The 25,308-nt window shown below is 48.2% G+C and overlaps 1 protein-coding gene across 1 annotated transcript in view; it reads left to right on the top strand.

The window, feature by feature from the left end:
* The window catches only part of LOC118397922 (ras-related protein Rab-10), a 45,624-nt gene extending 40,791 nt beyond the window's left edge, over positions 1-4,833 (top strand). Inside the window, exons 5-6 of the mRNA XM_052471681.1 lie at positions 3,648-3,749; positions 3,835-4,833. Of these exons, the coding sequence (XP_052327641.1) occupies positions 3,648-3,749; positions 3,835-3,921 (189 nt within the window). The 3' untranslated portion in view covers positions 3,922-4,833. The remainder of the gene's footprint in view (positions 1-3,647; positions 3,750-3,834) is intronic.
* Positions 4,834-25,308: the final 20,475 nt, after the last annotated feature.

The following is a 25,308-nucleotide window of genomic DNA, read 5'->3' as shown; positions in this document are numbered from 1 at the left end:
CTATCATCCACTCAACTGAAATATTTAAAAAATATAATTGGATTGAAATACAATAAAATAAAGTGCAAAAATCTATTAATCAAAAACAACACTTTGTTTAAGGAGAAGTAACATGCAGTGAAAACAAATATTAAACTTTAACTTTTAAACTTGAACTGAGTAAAAACTCTAAATATGTGATTGCACAGTAATGTTCACTTGTTTGAGGTTGAGGGTGATACTTGGTGGTGTCCCATCTTTTCCACAAGTTCATCAATGTTCGGGGTAAGGCTCTGAGCTGAGGAAATCCTCAGAATTGAGTGGAGGTGTTCAGCAGTAAGTCGACTTCTGTGTGATGTTTTGTTCAAGTTCATCAAAGAAAACAGTTGTTCACACAGGTATGTGCTGCCAAACATAGACAACGTTTGAGCAGCCTGGATGCGCAGCTGGGGCATTGTGTCGGGAGGAAACGGGCGAACTCCGCAGCACCCACTGCCGCATATTTTGCCCTCAGTGCATCATTGCATTGGAGGTCAATCAACTCCATTTGGAGGTTTGGTGGTGAGCTTTCCACGTCAACAGCAAATGGGTTACCGAGCAGTTCCAACCTGCTTTTTGTGCTTCAAAGTCAGCAAATCGGCGTCGAAAGTCAGCGGCAAGCATACCTATTTTATCAGCCAACTGTGCGCTCGGGAACGCACTGGTAGAGAGCTTCTCTTTCATGGTCTGGCAGCTGGGAAAGTGGCTCAAATTTTCTTTCCGCATCTGCGTCTCCCACAGAGTCAGTTTGGTTTTAAATGCCTTCACTGTACTGTACATATCAGAGATGACACGATCCCGACCCTGCAGCTGCAAGTTCATTGCATTCAGATGACTCGTAATGTCACACAGAAAAGCCATTTCACACAGAAACATTTCGTCTCGGAGTTGTGTTGTGTCTTTCCCTTTGCTGTCCAAGAACAGACAAATCTCCTCACGGCTCGAAACATCTTTGAAGCACCTTTCCCTGGCTTAGCCATCGCACCTCTGTGTGATAAGGCAAATCACCATGCTCCGTTTCTAACTCCGTCAGAAATGCCTTGAACTGGCGGTGATTCAAACCTTTGGCTCTGATAAAGTTAACTGTGCGCGTGATGATGCTCATTACATGCTCCATTTTCAAGGCTTTACCGCACAACGCTTCCTGGTGTATGATACAATGATAAGCTGTCAGCTCACCTGTCGCGTTTTCCTCTTGCATCTTTTCCCGTATCTTCGCCACCAGTCCGCTCCTGTGTCCACACATCGCAGGTGCTCCGTCGGTTGTCAAACCCACGAGTTTTTCCCAAGGCAGCTCCATCTCATTTACACATCTTGACACCTCTTCATACAAATCATGCCCCGTAGTTGTGCCATGCATAGGACGTAAAGCCAAAAACTCCTCTGTCACGCTTAGGCTGGAGTCCACTCCGCGGATGAAAATTGACAACTGGGCAATGTCAGAAATGTCGGTGCTCTCATCCACAGCCAAGGAATATGCAATGAAATCTTTTCCCTTTTTCACAAGCTGCTCTTTTAGATTGATGGACAACTGGTCTACTCTCTCGGCAATGGTGTTTCTGCTCAGACTCACATTTAAAAGAGTTGCCTTTTTTCTGGGCAAACTTCGTCACAAACTTTAATCATGCAGTTTTTGATGAAATCCCCCTCCGTAAATGGCCGGGCTGATTTAGCGATCTCTTCTGCCAAAATAAAACTGGCCTTGACAGCAGCCTGGCCTTGTGATTTGGCTTTTTTGAACAGAGCCTGTCGAGATTTGAGGCCTCGTTTTAATTCCTCTGCCTTTTGTAGCCTTTGTTCCATGTCCATATTCTTGTTTTTGTCCGCGTGTTTCGTTTCATAATGTCGTCTCAGATTATACTCTTTCAGTACCGCCACACTTTCTCCACACAGAAGACACACAGGTTTTCCAGCTACCTCCGTGAACAAATACTCCGACTCCCACCTTGTTTGAAACCCCGGTTCTCAGTGTCCACCTTCCGTTTTGCCATTTTTGATGGGTATCTGAAAGTTAATTTTACTGTGATGCTGACAACTGCTGTGCCAATAAATATTGAAATGAAGCAGCCTACTGCTCGGTGCGTCACCGTTGCATTGTGGGAAATGTAGTATTGGTGCGTGTAAAAGATCTGCGGGCTGCCGGCTTGCTGCGGTCTGCGGGCCGGTTCTAATAATAAATCAAGATCATCCCAGGGGCCGTAAAAACCTTCTCGCGGGCCGGATGTGGCCCGCGGGCCTTGACTCTGACATATGTGACGTAGTAGAACTGAAAAGGTGTTGCTCCTCCAGAAAGTGGAGAACGAGTTTTGAAATCAGTGGAATTTGAGTAGGATAACTAAGGTGATGGAGAGAATTCTGGCATTTGATTTGCAAATATGCAGACAGAGTTGAAAAAAGATCACACAGAAGGCTGTGGTATAAAACACCTGTCCGGATTACATATTCAGTCTCAGGCAACCGTGACAGAGAGGGAGAAGCATCCATTCATATGGGTAAGAGTAGCTCGCTACATTTTCAGATATTACGCATTTCAATATTTTATCAAAGTAGTTTTCATTTCAAGTTAGTGTACTGTTAGCTAGCTATTTAATGTTGGCTAGCTAGCTAATGTTACATGTATGATGTAATATCTGTTCACCTACTCTGCGTCTCACAAACCAAAAATCTCACATTTGGACTCATCAGACCAAAAGACAGATTTCCACTGATCTGCTTGTTTCTTGGCCCAATCAAGTCTCATTGATGTCCTTTAGTAGTGGTTTCTTTGCAGCAATTTGACCATGAAGGCCTGATTCACACAGTTGATGTCTGTTACCTGAACTCTTATGCGTTTATTTGGGCTGCAATTTCTGAGGCTGGTAACTCTAATGAACTTATCCTCTGCGACAGAGGTAACCCTGGGTCTTCCTTCCCTGTGACAATCCTCACGAGAGCCAGTTTAAGCATAGCGCTTGGTTTTGGCAACTGCATTCGAAGAATCTTTCAAAGTTCTTGAAATTTTCTAGATTGACTAACCTTCATGTCTTAAAGTAATGATGGACTGTCGTTTCTCTTTGCTTATTTGAGCTGTTCTTGCCATCATATGGAGTTGGTCTTTGGCCAAATATGGCTATCTTCTGTATACCACCCCTACCTTGACACAACACAACTGGAAAAACACATTAAGAAGGAAATATATTCCACAAAATAACTTTTAACAAGTCACACCAGTTATTTGAAATACATTCCAGGTGACTACCTGATAAAGCTGGTTGAGAGAATGCCAAGAGTATGCAAAGCTGTCAAGGCAAAGGGTGGCTACTTTGAAAAATCTAAAATGTATTTTGATTTGTTTAACACTTTGTTTGGTTACTACATGATTCCATATGTTATTTCATAGTTTTGATGTCTTCACTATTATTCTACAATGTAAAACCCTGGAAATAGTAGGTGTCAACTTTTGACTGGTACTGTGTATACACATGCATACATACAGCATGGATTACACTAGCTTGATCTTGTGCAACACAAGAACACACACACAGTTAAAGGTTGTAAGGAAACCTGATTCCTGTCTCACAGGAGACTTGCCTTATTTTGGGACCAACCCTCTAATATTTTAATTGAATCTCTTTCTCTCGCTCTCGCAGATTGCCAGAGAACATGGTATTAGGTTTTTTGAGACGAGTGCCAAGGCCAACATCAGCATCGAGAAGGCTTTCCTCACGCTAGCAGAAGACATCCTCAGGAAGGTGTGTGTAATAATGGTGTCGATGGAATGTTTCTATGCATAGTGTGTGTATGTGTATATATATATAACGTGGGTGTGTGTTGCAGACGCCCGTCAAAGAGCCCAACAGTGAAAACGTGGACATCAGCGGTGGGAGTGGAGTCACAGGATGGAAGAGCAAGTGCTGCAGTTAGAACAGCCCTGTCTGTCCCTCCCTCACACACACTAACGCACGGAAGCACACACACACTCTCTCTAACCGCTAACTCAGTCTCTCTAACACTCGTCCCCTCTATCTGTTCTCTCTCTATCTCCATCTGTTCTCACTGACAATAAACCACTTCAGTCTTCTGTTCCCACCCCCATGGTCTCCCCCCTCATGGTCTGATGTCATCTTTCTGAAAATCAATTTTGGTAATAAGAGATCATGTTTCCTGTTTATTTTAAAGGTTGCAAAACGCGAGTCAAAAAGTCAGTCACCTTTTTAATCTTTTCTTTGCCTGAGTCCACCGGGTCCCCTCACCGTCGGTCAGGAAAATACATAAAATAAAAAAAAATAAAAAGACAAATGTAGGACTAACATTTTGTACACTAGTGGGTTTCTGAGACGTGTTGGGTCATTTTGAGTTTTGTAACTGAGGGTTTATTTTGTCCTGTGCCTTATATGGAAGACGGGGGCGGAGCCACATCCACCCAATAAAATTTGTTTAATCTTCTTGCTCCTCCCATAGTGAGGCCCAGCAGAAAGGTTTGAATTTCTGCTCCAACCAGAGAACAGCTTGTTAGGATGTCTGCTCCAACCAGAGAACAGCTTGTTAGGATGTCTGCTCCAACCAGAGAACAGCTTGTTAGGATGTCTGCTCCAACCAGAGAACAGCTTGTTAGGATGTCTGCTTAACGATGGGGGATTGTTTTACATTTGGATTTATTTTCCTTTATTTTGTGTTTAATTTTTCATGCATGCAGATGTTTGGGTTGGAAGCGTTTGTAATACGTGGTTTCTGTAATGTTGGAACTCTCTCTCGGTTGTATGGAAGGAGATTGAACGTTCTCAAGAAAATTCAAACAGTTTTGCAGATCCATTAAAAATAAGCTTGTTTAAGTTACTGGACTCGCTGGTGTGTTTCTGTTCATTACCGTGCTCCTTAGTGTGTCTGACAAAGCATGTTAGCTTGGTGCTACCGGCCTGTTCATTGGGTTCAACATTGTGTTTTACCATGGATGAAGTGAAGGGAATGGTAAACACAGTGATCACGCTGGTTCCACCAGGCTAAAGGAGAATCCCAATTGTTTTTTCTTCCCTCTCCTCTGCTTCCCTTCTGTCCTCTGCTTCCCCTCTGTCCTCTGTTTGCCCTCTGTCCTCTGCTTGCCCTCTGTCCTCTGCTTGCCCTCTGCTTGCCCTCTGTCCTCTGCTTGCCCTCTGCTTGCCCTCTGCTTGCCCTCTGCTTGCCCTCTGCTTGCCCTCTGCTTGTCCTCTGCTTGCCCTCTGCTTGCCCTCTGCTTGCCCTCTGTCCTCTGCTTGTCCTCTGTCCTCTGCTTGTCCTCTGTCCTCTGCTTGTCCTCTGTCCTCTGCTTGTCCTCTGTCCTCTGCTTGTCCTCTGTCCTCTGCTTGCCCTCTGTCCTCTGCTTGCCCTCTGTCCTCTGCTTGCCCTCTGCTTGCCCTCTGCTTGCCCTCTGCTTGCCTCTTTGGGGGGGAAAACAAGTGAAAGGTAATCAAGGAGAGGAAACATTGAAACAAATGCCCTTCTATGAAATTACTCCTCCACTCTTGGGGGCAATGCAAATGGTCTAGGTGGTCATTTGATTAGATGTTCAGGGGTCTTATGACCTGGGGTTAGAAGCTGTTTCGAACCCTCTTGGACCTAGACTTGGTGCTCCGGTACCGCTTGCCGTACGGTAGCAGAGAACAGTCTATGACTAGGGTGGCTGGAGTCCATGACAATTTTTAGGGCCTTCCTCTGACACTGCCTGGTATAGGTCCTGGATGGCCAGAAGCTTAGCCCAGGTGATGTACAGGGCCGTATGCACTTCCCTCTGTAGAGCCTTGTGGTCGGAGGCTGAGCAGTTGCCACACCAGGCAGTGATGCAATTCACATAGGAATGTGTTGTAGATTGTCATTCTCATTGAAAGGAAGTCTAAGAAGTGGTAGATCTGTTCTATGTGTGTGTTTTCTATTTCAATTTGCATCTTATACTTTCGGTTTTGAACACAAGATTCAAACGTCTGAAAATATGATATTTTTGGTTATAGAAAATATATTTCACAGCTGTTTAGATGGTACAATGATAATCTACTCTATACTTGAATTTTAGCAACCAGGAAATGGCCATTTAAAAATAAATAAAATAACCCAAGATCGATCAGCATGGCATTACCAATAGGAGCAAATAAACCATAGTGCAGAACAAGCAAGGAGGTGGGTGGAGCCAAGCACGAGCTAGTGAGATCCTATTGGAACATTCTAGCATTTTTATTTTTTCCGTTCGGGAACGCCTACTCTGAAGGCACCAGCCAATCTTGGGGGTTGGGATCATAACATGGTTCAGCTCATCCCTGCAGCGAGAGAAGGCTAAAAAGGTGGAGATTAAAAGCTGGACTCCTGAATTCCTCCAGGACTGTTTTGAGTCCACTGACTGGATGACGGACAGCACCAATGACCTGGAAGAGGCAGCGGATACAGTCTCTGAGTACATCCGTTTCTCTGAGGATCTCGTTATTCCCAAAAAGAAAATGAACATCTTCCTCAATTATAAACAGTGGGTAACTCTGGAATTAAAAGAGCTCCTATACCAGAAAAAACGAGGAGTCTCAAAAAGCAAGGAGTGCAAGGCAAATTAAAGAACCTTTCACCTCTGGTAACAGCTTGTAGACTTGTTTACGTGCTGCTGTGTGGTTTGTTGCTACCTGCCAACTTTATGGTTTTTACTTTTTAATTACCATTTTATATTTTTCCCTCGCTCTACTTTTTTCATTAAACTTTTCCACCCCAGACGCTTTATCTGGCCGTGGTTCGTCACGACCTCCACCAGCCGATGCTAAGTCGGAACATTAACATGATGCCTTCTAATTGCAGTCGCTGTACTCATAATATACAGGAGAACGATCGCCTTACGGCGAGGATAGCCGTGCTGCATGCCCAGCTTCAGACGCAATCTTTAGGCAAGGGTAATTTAACTCTAGGAAGGATGAAACAGCGTCTGTGCCACCAGTAAGTACAGATAGTAGTATAAATCCTCTCACACAGTCCCCGCAGCCGGAGAACTTTCTCAAGGCTTCTGGAAGGAAATGCTGAAGGAATGCTCAACCGGTGTCGCTCATACAGCCGGCAGAAACTTTCAACCGGTTTTCCCCATTAAGCAATGAGTCGCAGTCAGAGGCCGAGCCTTCTCTTGTCTTCTCTTATCTCGACTCCTCCCATTACGGGGGCTTATACATCAAACAACTTCATTCGTTAGACTTAAAATGAATCATCCAGCGATCATACACTGTTTACCAGGGCTACGGACGTTAAGGCTAATCTGAAGATAGTGCTGGCTCAAGCTAAAATTGGTGAGTGTAAAGAGTATAGGGATATTGTTATCCACTTTGGCACCAACGATGTTAGGATGAAACCATCAGAGGTCACCAAGAGGTCACGTAGCTTCAGCGTGTAAATCAGTTAGAAAGACGTGTCGGCATTGAGTAATTGTCTCTGGCCCCCTCCCAGCTAGGGGGAGTGATGAGCTCTACAGCAGTCTCAACTCAATTTCTGGTTGAAAACTGTTTTCTGCCCCTCCCGAAAGATAACATTTGTCAATAATTGGCCCTCTTTCTGGGACTCGCCAGAAAGCCTGGCCTGTTGAGGAGTGACGGACTCCATCCTAGCTGGAGGAATGCTCTCATCTTTCTTATTTATGAACAAGACAGGGCTCTAACTCAACAATGAGATAGGGTGTAGGCCAGGCAGCAGGATGTTAGCCAGCCACTTTAATATTCACAGGGAAAAGTCCACAGACCCACTCCAAAAGGCTTTCGGAGCCGTCGTTGACTCAGTGGGTTTTGTCCAACATGTCTCTGGACCTACTGACTGCCACAGTTTTTCCAACTTAATTGAGGAGAATGAGAACAATCCAAAATATATTTTTGATACCGTTGCAAAGCTAACTAAGAAGCAACATTCCCCAACAGAGGATGGCTTTCACTTCAGCAGTAATAAATTCATTAACTTCTTTGAGGAAAAGATTATGATCATTAGAAAGCTAATTAAAGACTCCTCTTTAAATTAGCGTATTCCTTCAAAGCTCAGTTATCCTGACTCTGCACAACTCTGCCAGGACCTAGGATCAAGAGAGACACTGAAGTTTTTTAATACTATATCTCTTGACACATTGATGAAAATAATCATGGCCTCTAAACCTTCTGGACCCTATTCCAAATAAACTACTGAAAGAGCTGCTTCCTGTGCTTGGCCCTCCTATGTTGAACATAATAAACGTCTCTCTATCCACCGGATGTGTACCAAACTCACTAAAAGTGGCAGTAATAAAGCCTCTCTTGAAAAAGCCAAAAATATTTTAAAAACTATATATCGGCCTATATCGAATCTTCTGTTCCTCTCAACATTTTTAGAAAATTGTGCAGCAACTCACTGCCTTCCTGAAGACAAACAATGTATACGAAATGCTTCAGTCTGGTTTTAGACCCCATCATAGCACTGAGACGGCACTTGTGAAGGTGGTAAATTACCTTTTAATGGTGTCAGACCGAGGCTCTGCATCTGTCCTCGTTGCTCCTAGACCTTAGTGCTGCTTTTGACACCATCGATCACCACTGCAAACCTTCTACTTTTAAACTCGGACAAAACTGAGATGGTTTTGTCCCATCTTCTGTTGAATCTGACAATGAATCTTGATGGTTGTAGAGTCTCAAATAAAACTGTGAAGGACCTCGGGTGTTGCTCTGGACCCTGATCTCTCTTTTGACGAACATATCAAGACTATTTCAAGGACAGCATTTTTCCATCTTCGTAACATAAAAATCACTTGTAAGCACGTGTAGGTACACTACCATTCAAAAGTTTGGGGTCACTTAGAAATCTCCTTATTTTCTGAAGAAAATATTTTTTTGTCCATTAAAATAACATCAAATTGATGAGAAATACAGTGTAGACGTTGTTAATGTTGTAAATGACTATTGTAGCTGGAAACGGCAGAATAAGGAATAACTACATTTGCGTACAGAGGCCCATTATCAGCAACCATCACTCCTGTGTTCCAATGGCACTCTGTGTTAGCTAATCCAAGTTTATAATTTCAAAAGGCTAATTTATCATTAGAAAACCCTTTTACAATTATGTTAGCACAGCTGACGACAGATGTTCTGATTAAAAAGCAATAAAACTGGCCTTCTTTAGACTTGTTGAGTATCTGGAGCATCAGCATTTGTGGCTTTGAGTACAGGCTCAAAATGGCCAGAAACAAAGACCTTCTGAAACTCATCAGTCTATTCTTGTTCTGAGAAATGAAGGCTACTCCATGCGAGACATTGCCAGGAAACATAGGATCTCATGCAACGCTGTGTACTACTCCCTTCACAGAACAGTGCAAACTGGCTCCAACCAGAATAGAAGGAGTGGGAGGCCCCGGTGCACAACTGAGCAATAGGACAAGTACATTCGAGTGTTTAGTTTGAGAAACAGACACCTCACAAGTCATCAACTGGCAGCTTCATTAAATAGTACCCACAAAACACCAGTCTCAACGTCAACAGTGAAGAGGCGACTTCGGGATGCTGGCCTTCTAGGCAGAGTTGCAAAGAAAAAAACATAGCTTGGTGGTAGTTTAACTCAATTCAGAGTTCCTCTATCCAGTGTCTGTGTTCTTTTGCCCAGCTGAATCTTTTCCTTTTATTGGCCAGTCTGAGATATGGCTTTTTCTTTGCAACTCTGCCTAGAAGGCCAGCATCCCGAAGTCGCCTCTTCACTTTTGACGTTGAGACTGGTGTTTTGTGGGTACTATTTAATGAAGCTGCCAGTTGAGGACTTGTGAGGTGTCTGTTTCTCAAACTAAACACTCGAATGTACTTGTCCTATAGCTCAGTTGTGCACCGAGAGACTGGTGTTGTTATTTTAATGGGCAAAAAATGTGCTTTTCTTTCACAACAAGACCATTTCCAAGTTCGCCCAAACTTTTGAACGGTAGTGTACCTACACGTGCGCTACAGTCACAAGGTGCAGGCCTCCTTACTGTCCCTAGAATTTCTAAGCAAACAGCTGGAGGCAGGGCTTTCTCCTACAGAGCTCCTTTTTTATGGAATGGTCTGCCTATCCATGTGAGAGACGTAGACTCGGTCTCAACCTTTAAGTCTTTAATAAAGACTCATCTCTTTAGTAGGTCCTATAATTGAGTGTAGTCTGGCCCAGGAGTGTGAAGGTGAACGGAAAGGCTCTGGGGCAACGAACCGCCCTTGCTGTCTTCCTGGCCGGTTCCCCTCTTTCCACTGGGATTCTCTGTTTCTAACTCTATTACGGGGGCTGAGTCACTGGCTTGCCGGTGCTCTTGCATCCCGTCCCTAGGAGGGGTGCGTCACTTGAGTGGGTTGTTGCGCTGCATTCCGCCCTGCAGGGTGGTATGCCCTGTAGCCCTGACATCTGTATTATGTCCTGCAGGGTGGTATGCTGCCCTGACATCTGTATTCCGCCCTGCAGGGTGGTATGCTGCCCTGAAGCCCTGACATCTGTATTCTGTCCTGCAGGGTAGTATGCTGCCCTGAAGCCCTGACATCTGTATTCCGCCCTGCAGGGTGGTATGCTGCCCTGAAGCCCTGACATCTGTATTCTGTCCTGCAGGGTGGTATGCTGCCCTGAAGCCCTGACATCTGTATTCCGCCCTGCAGCCCTGACATCTGTATTCCGCCCTGCAGCCCTGACATCTGTATTCCGCCCTATAGGGTGGTATGCTGCCCTGCAGCCCTGACATCTGTATTCCGCCCTGCAGGGTGGTATGCTGCCCTGACATCTGTATTCCACCCTGCAGGGTGGTATGCTGCCCTGACATCTGTATTCCGCCCTGCTGGGTGGTATGCTGCCCTGACATCTGTATTCTGCCCTGCAGGGTGGTATGCTGCCCTGACATCTGTATTCCGCCCTGCAGGGTGGTATGCTGCCCTGACATCTGTATTCCGCCCTGCTGGGTGGTATGCTGCCCTGACATCTGTATTCTGTCCTGCAGGGTGGTATGCTGCCCTGACATCTGTATTCCGCCCTGCAGGGTGGTATGCTGCCCTGACATCTGTATTCCGCCCTGCAGGGTGGTATGCTGCCCTGACATCTGTATTCCGCCCTGCAGGGTGGTATGCTGCCCTGACATCTGTATTCCGCCCTGCTGGGTGGTATGCTGCCCTGACATCTGTATTCCGCCCTGCAGGGTGGTATGGTGCCCTGCAGCCCTGGCATCTGTATTCCGCCCTGCAGGGTGGTATGCTGCCCTGACATCTGTATTCCGCCCTGCAGGGTGGTATGCTGCCCTGACATCTGTATTCCGTCCTGCAGGGTGGTATGCTGCCCTGACATCTGTATTCCGCCCTGCTGGGTGGTATGCTGCCCTGACATCTGTATTACGCCCTGCAGGGTGGTATGCTGCCCTGTAGCCCTGACATCTGTATTCCGTCCTGCAGGGTGGTATGCTGCCCTGACATCTGTATTCCGCCCTGCAGGGTGGTATGCTGCCCTGACATCTGTATTCCGCCCTGCAGGGTGCCCTGTAGCCCTGACATCTGTATTCCGCCCTGCAGGGTGGTATGGTGCCCTGTCGCCCTGACATCTGTATTCCGCCCTGCAGGGTGGTATGCTGCCCTGACATCTGTATTCCGCCCTGCAGGGTGGTATGCTGCCCTGACATCTGTATTCCGCCCTGCAGGGTGGTATGGTGCCCTGTAGCCCTGACATCTGTATTCCGTCCTGCAGGGTGGTATGGTGCCCTGTAGCCCTGACATCTGTATTCCGTCCTGCAGGGTGGTATGGTGCCCTGTAGCCCTGACATCTGTATTCCGCCCTGCAGGGTGGTATGGTGCCCTGTCGCCCTGACATCTGTATTCCGCCCTGCAGGGTGGTATGCTGCCCTGACATCTGTATTCCGCCCTGCAGGGTGGTATGCTGCCCTGACATCTGTATTCCGCCCTGCAGGGTGGTATGCTGCCCTGACATCTGTAGTCCGCCCTGCAGGGTGGTATGCTGCCCTGACATCTGTATTCCGCCCTGCAGGGTAGTATGCTGCCCTGACATCTGTATTCCGCCCTGCAGGGTGGTATGGTGCCCTGTCGCCCTGACATCTGTATTCCGCCCTGCAGGGTGGTATGCTGCCCTGACATCTGTATTCCGCCCTGCAGGGTGGTATGCTGCCTTGACATCTGTATTCCGCCCTGCAGGGTGGTATGCTGCCCTGACATCTGTATTCCGTCCTGCAGGGTGGTATGGTGCCCTGTAGCCCTGACATCTGTATTCCGTCCTGCAGGGTGGTATGGTGCCCTGTAGCCCTGACATCTGTATTCCGCCCTGCAGGGTGGTATGGTGCCCTGTCGCCCTGACATCTGTATTCCGCCCTGCAGGGTGGTATGCTGCCCTGACATCTGTATTCCGCCCTGCAGGGTGGGTGCCTTGACATCTATGCTGCAGGGTGGTATGCTGCCCTGACATCTGTATTCCGCCCTGCAGGGTGGTATGGTGCCCTGCCCTGACATCTGTATTCCGTCCTGCAGGGTGGTATGGTGCCCTGTAGCCCTGACATCTGTATTCCGTCCTGCAGGGTGGTATGGTGCCCTGTAGCCCTGACATCTGTATTCCGTCCTGCAGGGTGGTATGGTGCCCTGTAGCCCTGACATCTGTATTCCGTCCTGCAGGGTGGTATGGTGCCCTGTAGCCCTGACATCTGTATTCCGCCCTGCAGGGTGGTATGGTGCCCTGTAGCCCTGACATCTGTATTCCGTCCTGCAGGGTGGTATGGTGCCCTGTAGCCCTGACATCTGTATTCCGCCCTGCAGGGTGGTATGGTGCCCTGTCGCCCTGACATCTGTATTCCGCCCTGCAGGGTGGTATGCTGCCCTGACATCTGTATTCCGCCCTGCAGGGTGGTATGGTGCCCTGTCGCCCTGACATCTGTATTCCGCCCTGCAGGGTGGTATGCTGCCCTGACATCTGTATTCCGCCCTGCAGGGTGGTATGCTGCCCTGACATCTGTATTTCGCCCTGCAGGGTGGTATGGTGCCCTGTAGCCCTGACATCTGTATTCCGTCCTACAGGGTGGTATGGTGCCCTGTAGCCCTGACATCTGTATACCGCCCTGCAGGGTGGTATGGTGCCCTGTAGCCCTGACATCTGTATTCCGTCCTGCAGGGTGGTATGGTGCCCTGTTGCCCTGACATCTGTATTCCGTCCTGCAGGGTGGTATGGTGCCCTGTAGCCCTGACATCTGTATTCCGTCCTGCAGGGTGGTATGGTGCCCTGTAGCCCTGACATCTGTATTCCGTCCTGCAGGGTGGTATGGTGCCCTGTAGCCCTGACATCTGTATTCCGCCCTGCAGGGTGGTATGGTGCCCTGTAGCCCTGACATCTGTATTCCGTCCTGCAGGGTGGTATGGTGCCCTGTAGCCCTGACATCTGTATTCTGCCCTGCAGGGTGGTATGGTGCCCTGACATCTGTATTCCGCCCTGCAGGGTGGTATGGTGCCCTGTCGCCCTGACATCTGTATTCCGCCCTGCAGGGTGGTATGCTGCCCTGACATCTGTATTCCGCCCTGCAGGGTGGTATGGTGCCCTGTAGCCCTGACATCTGTATTCCACCCTGTAGCCCTGACATCTGTATTCCGTCCTGCAGGGTGGTATGGTGCCCTGTAGCCCTGACATCTGTATTCCGCCCTGCAGGGTGGTATGGTGCCCTGTAGCCCTGACATCTGTATTCCGTCCTGCAGGGTGGTATGGTGCCCTGTAGCCCTGACATCTGTATTCCGCCCTGCAGGGTGGTATGGTGCCCTGTCGCCCTGACATCTGTATTCCGCCCTGCAGGGTGGTATGCTGCCCTGACATCTGTTTTCCGCCCTGCAGGGTGGTATGGTGCCCTGTCGCCCTGACATCTGTATTCCGCCCTGCAGGGTGGTATGCTGCCCTGACATCTGTATTCCGCCCTGCAAGGTGGTATGCTGCCCTGACATCTGTAGTCCGCCCTGCAGGGTGGTATGCTGCCCTGTCGCCCTGACATCTGTATTCCGCCCTGCAGGGTGGTATGGTGCCCTGTCGCCCTGACATCTGTATTCCGCCCTGCAGGGTGGTATGGTGCCCTGTCGCCCTGACATCTGTAGTCCGCCCTGCAGGGTGGTATGGTGCCCTGTAGCCCTGACATCTGTATTCCGCCCTGCAGCCCTGACATCTGTATTCCGCCCTGCAGGTTGGTATGGTGCCCTGACATCTGTATTCCGCCCTGCAGGGTGGTATGCTGCCCTGTAGCCCTGACATCTGTATTCCGCCCTGCAGGGTGGTATGCTGCCCTGACATCTGTATTCTGCCCTGCTGGGTGGTGTGCTGCCCTGACATCTGTATTCTGCCCTGCAGGGTGGTATGCTGCCCTGACATCTGTAGTCCGCCCTGCAGGGTGGTATGCTGCCCTGACATCTGTATTCTGCCCTGCAGGGTGGTATGCTGCCCTGACATCTGTATTCCGCCCTGCAGGGTGGTATGGTGCCCTGTAGCCCTGACATCTGTATTCCGCCCTGCAGGGTGGTATGGTGCCCTGTCGCCCTGACATCTGTATTCCGCCCTGCAGGGTGGTATGGTGCCCTGTCGCCCTGACATCTGTATTCCGCCCTGCAGGGTGGTATGCTGCCCTGACATCTGTATTCCGCCCTGCAGGGTGGTATGGTGCCCTGTAGCCCTGACATCTGTATTCCACCCTGTAGCCCTGACATCTGTATTCCGTCCTGCAGGGTGGTATGGTGCCCTGTAGCCCTGACATCTGTATTCCGCCCTGCAGGGTGGTATGGTGCCCTGTAGCCCTGACATCTGTATTCCGTCCTGCAGGGTGGTATGGTGCCCTGTAGCCCTGACATCTGTATTCCGCCCTGCAGGGTGGTATGGTGCCCTGTCGCCCTGACATCTGTATTCCGCCCTGCAGGGTGGTATGCTGCCCTGACATCTGTTTTCCGCCCTGCAGGGTGGTATGGTGCCCTGTCGCCCTGACATCTGTATTCCGCCCTGCAGGGTGGTATGCTGCCCTGACATCTGTATTCCGCCCTGCAAGGTGGTATGCTGCCCTGACATCTGTAGTCCGCCCTGCAGGGTGGTATGCTGCCCTGTCGCCCTGACATCTGTATTCCGCCCTGCAGGGTGGTATGGTGCCCTGTCGCCCTGACATCTGTATTCCGCCCTGCAGGGTGGTATGGTGCCCTGTCGCCCTGACATCTGTAGTCCGCCCTGCAGGGTGGTATGGTGCCCTGTCGCCCTGACATCTGTATTCCGCCCTGCAGGGTGGTATGCTGCCCTGTAGCCCTGACATCTGTATTCCGCCCTGCAGCCCTGACATCTGTATTCCGCCCTGCAGGTTGGTATGGTGCCCTGACATCTGTATTCCGCCCTGCAGGGTGGTATGCTGCCCTGTAGCCCTGACATCTGTATTCCGCCCTGCAGGGTGGTATGCTGCCCTGACATCTGTATTCTGCCCTGCTGGGTGGTGTGCTGCCCTGACATCTGTATTCTGCCCTGCAGGGTGGTATGCTGCCCTGACATCTGTAGTCCGCCCTGCAGGGTGGTATGCTGCCCTGACATCTGTATTCTGCCCTGCAGGGTGGTATGCTGCCCTGACATCTGTATTCCGCCCTGCAGGGTGGTATGCTGCCCAGACATCTGTATTCCGCCCTGCAGGCTGCCCTGTAGCCCTGACCCTAACCCTGACCCTAACCCTGCAGGGAAGAGTTGAGGTAAGAGTTGAATACCCCTGGCCTATATCATTCCTGCTGAAGCAGTCTGCTGCCAACATCATTATTAGGATATAAAAGGTGCCTATGATTGGAGCAGTGTGGGTGCCGCATGCTCGTCTTCATGGGGTGTCGTACTCATAAAAAGAGTTGCAGGTCTGTAAATGTGTAAAGTGATTAAAGCACATGTAGCTACTTGACATTTTCTAAATAAAGGATTCATCGTTTTTAATGTGTGGATGCTTTTCTCCTTCCAGAAAACCACAGCTGATTCGAAAGGGTTGTGGTGGAATTCAAAACGATTCCGTGCTACCAGCCGCGAGGATACTCTTGTCCATCCTCTGTAGAAGTAGAGGAGGGGAGCCTGCTGATGAATTGACACGCTCCTTGACCAGTTTCCAGATCAAGGAGGAGAGAAGAGCGAAGAGGAGAGGGGGGTTGTGTGCTACCCAGTTTTTGATCCTTTCCCAGAAGTGAACCCTTACACACTCCTTCATGCTGTCTTACATCAGCTGGCGGCACTCTTATGCAACACTTATCCCTCAGTACAGACTCAATCGTGTCCTAGTAGGAAGACCACTGTTAACACTGAGGTGGTGTGTCCTAGTAGGAAGACCACTGTTAACACTGAGGAGGTGTGTCCTAGTAGGAAGACCACTGTTAACACTGAGGTGGTGTGTCCTAGTAGGAAGACCACTGTTAACACTGAGGTGGTGTGTCCTAGTAGGAAGACCACTGTTAACACTGAGGTGGTGTGTCCTAGTAGGAAGACCACTGTTAACACTGAGGAGGTGTGTCCTAGTAGGAAGACCACTGTTAACACTGAGGAGGTGTGTCCTAGTAGGAAGACCACTGTTAACACTGAGGTGGTGTGTCCTAGTAGGAAGACCACTGTTAACACTGAGGAGGTGTGTCCTAGTAGGAAGACCACTGTTAACACTGAGGTGGTGTGTCCTAGTAGGAAGACCACTGTTAACACTGAGGTTGTGTGTCCTAGTAGGAAGACCACTGTTAACACTGAGGTTGTGTGTCCTAGTAGGAAGACCACTGTTAACACTGAGGAGGTGTGTCCTAGTAGGAAGACCACTGTTAACACTGAGGTGGTGTGTCCTAGTAGGAAGACCACTGTTAACACTGAGGTGGTGTGTCCTAGTAGGAAGACCACTGTTAACACTGAGGTGGTGTGTCCTAGTAGGAAGACCACTGTTAACACTGAGATGGTGTGTCCTAGTAGGAAGACCACTGTTAACACTGAGGTGGTGTGTCCTAGTAGGAAGACCACTGTTAACACTGAGGTTGTGTGTCCTAGTAGGAAGACCACTGTTAACACTGAGGTGGTGTGTCCTAGTAGGAAGACCACTGTTAACACTGAGGCTGTGTGTCCTAGTAGGAAGACCACTGTTAACACTGAGGTGGTGTGTCCTAGTAGGAAGACCACTGTTAACACTGAGGTGGTGTGTCCTAGTAGGAAGACCACTGTTAACACTGAGGAGGTGTGTCCTAGTAGGAAGACCACTGTTAACACTGAGGTGGTGTGTCCTAGTAGGAAGACCACTGTTAACACTGAGGAGGTGTGTCCTAGTAGGAAGACCACTGTTAACACTGAGGTGGTGTGTCCTAGTAGGAAGACCACTGTTAACACTGAGGTGGTGTGTCCTAGTAGGAAGACCACTGTTAACACTGAGGTGGTGTGTCCTAGTAGGAAGACCACTGTTAACACTGAGGAGGTGTGTCCTAGTAGGAAGACCACTGTTAACACTGAGGTGGTGTGTCCTAGTAGGAAGACCACTGTTAACACTGAGGTGGTGTGTCCTAGTAGGAAGACCACTGTTAACACTGAGGTGGTGTGTCCTAGTAGGAAGACCACTGTTAACACTGAGGTTGTGTGTCCTAGTAGGAAGACCACTGTTAACACTGAGGAGGTGTGTCCTAGTAGGAAGACCACTGTTAACACTGAGGTGGTGTGTCCTAGTAGGAAGACCACTGTTAACACTGAGGTGGTGTGTCCTAGTAGGAAGACCACTGTTAACACTGAGGTTGTGTGTCCTAGTAGGAAGACCACTGTTAACACTGAGGAGGTGTGTCCTAGTAGGAAGACCACTGTTAACACTGAGGTTGTGTGTCCTAGTAGGAAGACCACTGTTAACACTGAGGTTGTGTGTCCTAGTAGGAAGACCACTGTTAACACTGAGGTGGTGTGTCCTAGTAGGAAGACCACTGAGGTGGTGTGTCCTAGTAGGAAGACCACTGTTAACACTGAGGTGGTGTGTCCTAGTAGGAAGACCACTGTTAACACTGAGGAGGTGTGTCCTAGTAGGAAGACCACTGTTAACACTGAGGTGGTGTGTCCTAGTAGGAAGACCACTGTTAACACTGAGGAGGTGTGTCCTATAGGAAGACCACTGTTAACACTGAGGAGGTGTGTCCTAGTAGGAAGACCACTGTTAACACTGAGGTGGTGTGTCCCAGTAGGAAGACCACTGTTAACACTGAGGAGGTGTGTCCTAGTAGGAAGACCACTGTTAACACTGAGGAGGTGTGTCCCAGTAGGAAGACCACTGTTAACACTGAGGAGGTGTGTCCTAGTAGGAAGACCACTGTTAACACTGAGGTGGTGTGTCCTAGTAGGAAGACCACTGTTAACACTGAGGAGGTGTGTCCTAGTAGGAAGACCACTGTTAACACTGAGGTGGTGTGTCCTAGTAGGAAGACCACTGTTAACACTGAGGTGGTGTGTCCTAGTAGGAAGACCACTGTTAACACTGAGATGGTGTGTCCTAGTAGGAAGACCACTGTTAACACTGAGGAGGTGTGTCCTAGTAGGAAGACCACTGTTAACACTGAGGAGGTGTGTCCTAGTAGGAAGACCACTGTTAACACTGAGGTGGTGTGTCCTAGTAGGAAGACCACTGTTAACACTGAGGAGGTGTGTCCTAGTAGGAAGACCACTGTTAACACTGAGGTGGTGTGTCCTAGTAGGAAGACCACTGTTAACACTGAGGTTGTGTGTCCTAGTAGGAAGACCACTGTTAACACTGAGGTTGTGTGTCCTAGTAGGAAGACCACTGTTAACACTGAGGTGGTGTGTCCTAGTAGGAAGACCACTGTTAACACTGAGGTGGTGTGTCCTAGTAGGAAGACCACTGTTAACACTGAGGTGGTGTGTCCTAGTAGGAAGACCACTGTTAACACTGTTAACACTGGAGGTGGTGTGTCCTAGTAGGAAGACCACTGTTAACACTGAGATGGTGTGTCCTAGTAGGAAGACCACTGTTAACACTGAGGTGGTAGGAAGTGTAACCTAGTAGGAAGACCACTGTTAACACACTGAGGTTGTGTGTCCTAGTAGGAAGACCACTGTTAACACTGAGGTGGTGTGTCCTAGTAGGAAGACCACTGTTAACACTGAGGCTGTGTGTCCTAGTAGGAAGACCACTGTTAACACTGAGGTGGTGTGTCCTAGTAGGAAGACCACTGTTAACACTGAGGTGGTGTGTCCTAGTAGGAAGACCACTGTTAACACTGAGGAGGTGTGTCCTAGTAGGAAGACCACTGTTAACACTGAGGTGGTGTGTCCTAGTAGGAAGACCACTGTCCTAGTAGGAAGACCACTGTTAACACTGAGGAGGTGTGTCCTAGTAGGAAGACCACTGTTAACACTGAGGTGGTGTGTCCTAGTAGGAAGACCACTGTTAACACTGAGGTGGTGTGTCCTAGTAGGAAGACCACTGTTAACACACTGAGGTGGTGTGTCCTAGTAGGAAGACCACTGTTAACACTGAGGTGGTGTGTCCTAGTAGGAAGACCACTGTTAACACTGAGGTGGTGTGTCCTAGTAGGAAGACCACTGTTAACACTGAGGTGGTGTGTCCTAGTAGGAAGACCACTGTTAACACTGAGGTGGTGTGTCCTAGTAGGAAGACCACTGTTAACACTGAGGTTGTGTGTCCTAGTAGGAAGACCACTGTTAACACTGAGGTGGTGTGTCCTAGTAGGAAGACCACTGTTAACACTGAGGTGGTGTGTCCTAGTAGGAAGACCACTGTTAACACTGAGGTTGTGTGTCCTAGTAGGAAGACCACTGTTAACACTGAGGAGGTGTGTCCTAGTAGGAAGACCACTGTTAACACTGAGGTTGTGTGTCCTAGTAGGAAGACCACTGTTAACACTGAGGTGGTGTGTCCTAGTAGGAAGACCACTGTTAACACTGAGGAGGTGTGTCCTATAGGAAGACCACTGTTAACACTGAGGAGGTGTGTCCTAGTAGGAAGACCACTGTTAACACTGAGGTGGTGTGTCCCAGTAGGAAGACCACTGTTAACACTGAGGAGGTGTGTCCTAGTAGGAAGACCACTGTTAACACTGAGGAGGTGTGTCCCAGTAGGAAGACCACTGTTAACACTGAGGAGGTGTGTCCTAGTAGGAAGACCACTGTTAACACTGAGGAGGTGTGTCCTAGTAGGAAGACCACTGTTAACACTGAGGTGTGGTAGGAAGTGTAACCTAGTAGGAAGACCACTGTTAACACTGAGGAGGTGTGTCCTAGTAGGAAGACCACTGTTAACACTGAGGTGGTGTGTCCTAGTAGGAAGACCACTGTTAACACTGAGGAGTGTGTGTAGGAAGACCACTAGTAGGAAGACCACTGTTAACACTGAGGTGGTGTGTCCTAGTAGGAAGACCACTGTTAACACTGAGGTGGTGTGTCCTAGTAGGAAGACCACTGTTAACACTGAGGAGGTGTGTCCTAGTAGGAAGACCACTGTTAACACTGAGGTGGTGTGTCCTAGTAGGAAGACCACTGTTAACACTGAGGTGGTGTGTCCTAGTAGGAAGACCACTGTTAACACTGAGGTGGTGTGTCCTAGTAGGAAGACCACTGAGGTGGTGTGTCCTAGTAGGAAGACCACTGTTAACACTGAGGTGGTGTGTCCTAGTAGGAAGACCACTGTTAACACTGAGGTGGTGTGTCCTAGTAGGAAGACCACTGTTAACACTGAGGTGGTGTGTCCTAGTAGGAAGACCACTGTTAACACTGAGGTGGTGTGTCCTAGTAGGAAGACCACTGTTAACACTGAGGTGGTGTGTCCTAGTAGGAAGACCACTGAGGTGGTGTGTCCTAGTAGGAAGACCACTGTTAACACTGAGGAGGTGTGTCCTAGTAGGAAGACCACTGTTAACACTGAGGTGGTGTGTCCTAGTAGGAAGACCACTGTTAACACTGAGGTGGTGTGTCCTAGTAGGAAGACCACTGTTAACACTGAGATGGTGTGTCCTAGTAGGAAGACCACTGTTAACACTGAGGAGGTGTGTCCTAGTAGGAAGACCACTGTTAACACTGAGGTTGTGTGTCCTAGTAGGAAGACCACTGTTAACACTGAGGAGGTGTGTCCTAGTAGGAAGACCACTGTTAACACTGAGGAGGTGTGTCCTAGTAGGAAGACCACTGTTAACACTGAGGTGGTGTGTCCTAGTAGGAAGACCACTGTTAACACTGAGGTGGTGTGTCCTAGTAGGAAGACCACTGTTAACACTGAGGTGGTGTGTCCTAGTAGGAAGACCACTGTTAACACTGAGGTGGTGTGTCCTAGTAGGAAGACCACTGTTAACACTGAGGTGGTGTGTCCTAGTAGGAAGACCACTGTTAACACTGAGGTGGTGTGTCCTATAGGAAGACCACTGTTAACACTGAGATGGTGTGTCCTAGTAGGAAGACCACTGTTAACACTGAGGTGGTGTGTCCTAGTAGGAAGACCACTGTTAACACTGAGGTGGTGTGTCCTAGTAGGAAGACCACTGTTAACACTGAGGTGGTGTGTCCTAGTAGGAAGACCACTGTTAACACTGAGGTGGTGTGTCCTAGTAGGAAGACCACTGTTAACACTGAGGTGGTGTGTCCTAGTAGGAAGACCACTGTTAACACTGAGGTGGTGTGTCCTATAGGAAGACCACTGTTAACACTGAGGTGGTGTGTCCTAGTAGGAAGACCACTGAGGTGGTGTGTCCTAGTAGGAAGACCACTGTTAACACTGAGGTGGTGTGTCCTAGTAGGAAGACCACTGAGGTGGTGTGTCCTAGTAGGAAGACCACTGTTAACACTGAGATGGTGTGTCCTAGTAGGAAGACCACTGTTAACACTGAGGTGGTGTGTCCTAGTAGGAAGACCACTGTTAACACTGAGGTTGTGTGTCCTATAGGAAGACCACTGTTAACACTGAGGTGGTGTGTCCTAGTAGGAAGACCACTGTTAACACTGAGGTTGTGTGTCCTATAGGAAGACCACTGTTAACACTGAGGTGGTGTGTCCTAGTAGGAAGACCACTGTTAACACTGAGGTTGTGTGTCCTAGTAGGAAGACCACTGTTAACACATTCTGATGAGGCTGGGAGCTCTGAGGATCTGAACCCGAGGTAGAAGCCACCGGAGAGGGAGACAGAACCGAGGACGAAGATACAGGTATCTCCGGATCCGATCTTGAATGGGAAGCCCCCAAGGAAGAAGCCACCGGAGAGGGAGACAGAACCGAGGACGAAGATACAGGTACCTCCGTATCCGATCTTGAATGGGAAGCCCCCAAGGAAGAAGGCGCTGGAACCTCCTGGTCCAGGGTGGTAAAGCTGTTTCTGGTCTGTGTCAGGTCCGGGCTCAACATCTCTAAGGAGACACTTGTTGCCAGAGGACGCTGTCTTCAACTTCCACGGCGAGTGATGTACCTCCGTGGCTGGTTGGTTGGGTCGAGAACAGCTCCGTTCTCCAGGGAAGGGGGAGACCCCTTTGGGGATGGAACCCTGCTGAGCACCGGCCAGTCGGCTGTGGGGAGCCAAAAACACTTCCACCAGACCAGAGCGGTCGGCTACTGGGGTGGATGAAAAAGAAAACGTAGGCAGGCGTGGATTCCCCAGTAGGTTTGCACGCTGTGCATCATTGAAAGTCAGCGCGGTCCACATTGTCTTGGAACAAAGCGAAGTAAACACAGCTCCTGCATCGCTGGAAACGTTCAATTGCGACCTCCTTTTGAGACCGCCGAGACAGCTAGGCTAGCTGGGCTTTCTCATCTCTCCACATTTTGCGGAATATGGAGGGATCCCGAGACAGAGAGCAGCGTTCACAGAAACTAAGCCCAACATACCTGCAGGATTCAAAATCAAATAAAAGTATATAAAAAACACTGTCAGCTTTACAAAAACAATAAACCGAGGTCTCTCGATCAGCTTTTGGCATTCAACACTGTGTGTGAATGGTGTCTGTGTGAATCGTGTGTGTATAATGTATGTGAATGGTATCTGTGTGTGTAAATGGTTTCTGTTTGAGAAAGAGGCCAGCAGAGGGAGCTGTTTGTGTATGAACTATTATTGAGTGAATCGTGTCTGTGGGTGTGGATGGTGCCTGTGTGTGAAACTTGTCTGGGTGTGAATCGTGTCTGTGTGTGAATCATGTGTGTATAATGTATGTGAATGGTGTCTCTATATGTGAATGGTGTCTGTATATGTGAATGGTGTTTGTGTGTGTGAATGGTGTCTGTATATGTGAATCGTGTGTTTGTGAATAGTTTCTGTTTGAGAGAGTGGCCAGCAGAGGGAGCTGTTTGTGTATGAACTATTATTGAGTCCATCACTTCTCTCCTCTATTGTCTCTATCCTCCTCTATTATTATTAAACAGGAAGTCAGGAGAAACAGGTATGTAGTTGAAGTCAGAAGAAACAGGTCTGTAGTAGAAGTCAGGATAAACAGGAAGTCAGGAGAAACAGGTCTGTAGTAGAAGTCAGGATAAACAGGAAGTCAGGAGAAACAGGTCTGTAGTAGAAGTCAGGATAAACAGGAAGTCAGGAGAAACAGGTCTGTAGTAGAAGTCAGGATAAACAGGAAGTCAGGAGAAACAGGTCTGTAGTAGAAGTCAGGATAAACAGGAAGTCAGGAGAAACAGGTCTGTAGTAGAAGTCAGGATAAACAGGAAATCAAGGGTTGGAATCGGTTCAGGGAACAGAATAAAAAAATGGAAAAGAACAACAGTTTTTTTACATTGCAGGATGTTTTTCTTCTAGTCCCACAAAAAAAGGCAACAAAGTGCCTTTGCAAACCTCTCTCTGTCACTCAGAAAAGTATTCCAGCATCTGAGCCGTCTGCTTACAAGCTGACAATCTGAGCCAGTGAGTGTTTAGGCAACCTGCCCCTCCCCTCCGAAGCCTAGGTTGCTGTACTCACGTTCCCATAGTCGACTGTACTGATGTTACCATAGGTTACTGTACTCACGTTCCCATAGGTTACTGTACTGAAATTACCATAGGTTACTGTACTGACGTTACCATAGGTTACTGTATTGAAATTACGATAGGCTACTGTATTGAAATAACCATAGGCTACTGTACTGACATTATCATAGGTTACTGTACTGACATTATCATAGGTTACTGTACTGACGTTACCATAGGCTACTGTACTGATGTTACCATAGGTTACTGTACTGACATTACCATAGGTTACTGTACTGACATTATCATAGGTTACTGTACTGACGTTACCATAGGCTACTGTACTGACGTTACCATAGGTTACTGTACTGACGTTACCATAGGTTACTGTACTGACATTACCATAGGTTACTGTACTGACGTTACCATAGGTTACTGTACTGACGTTACCATAGGTTACTGTGCTGATGTTACCATAGGTTACTGTACTGACGTTACCATAGGTTACTCTACTGACGTTACTGTACTGACATTACCATAGGTTACTGTACTGACGTTACCATAGGCTACTGTACTGCCTTTACCATAGGCTACTGTACTGACGTAACCATAGGCTACTGTACTGACATTATCCTAGGTTACTCTACTGATGTTACCATAGGATACTCTACTGATGATACCATAGGTCACTGTACTGACGTTACCATAGGTTACTGTACTGACGTTACCATAGGTTACTGTACTGACGTTACCATAGGTTGCTGTACTGACGTTACCATAGTCTACTGTACTGACGTTACCATAGGTTACTGTCCTGACGTTACCATAGGTTACTGTACTGACGTTACCATAGGCTACTGTACTGATGTTACCATAGGCTACTGTACTGACGTTACCATAGGTTACTGTACTGACGTTACCATAGGCTACTGTACTGACGTTACCATAGGCTACTGTACTGACGTTACCATAGGCTACTGTACTGACGTTACCATAGGCTACTGTACTGACGTTACCATAGGCTACTGTACTGACGTTACCATAGGTTACTGTACTGACGTTACCATAGGCTACTGTACTGACGTTACCATAGGCTACTGTACTGACGTTACCATAGGCTACTGTACTGACGTTACCATAGGTTACTGTACTGATGTTACTGTACTGACGTTACCATAGGTTACTGTACTGAAAATAACGTAAGCTACTAAACTGACGTTACCATAGGCTACTGTACTGACGTTACTGTACTGACGTTACCATAGGTTACTGTACTGACGTTACCATAGGTTACTGTACTGACATTACCATAGGTTACTGTACTGACGTTACCATAGGTTACTGTACTGATGATACCATAGGTTACTGTACTGACGTTACCATAGGTTACTGTACTGACGTTACCATAGGTTACTGTACTGATGATACCATAGGTTACTGTACTGATGATACCA

This window comes from Oncorhynchus keta, chromosome 19 (genome assembly GCF_023373465.1).
Source record: "Oncorhynchus keta strain PuntledgeMale-10-30-2019 chromosome 19, Oket_V2, whole genome shotgun sequence".
In the NCBI taxonomy this organism is placed as follows: Eukaryota; Metazoa; Chordata; class Actinopteri; order Salmoniformes; family Salmonidae; genus Oncorhynchus; species Oncorhynchus keta.
The sequence above is the reverse complement of the archived record's forward strand: the minus strand, read 5'-3'. Positions and strand labels throughout refer to the sequence as shown.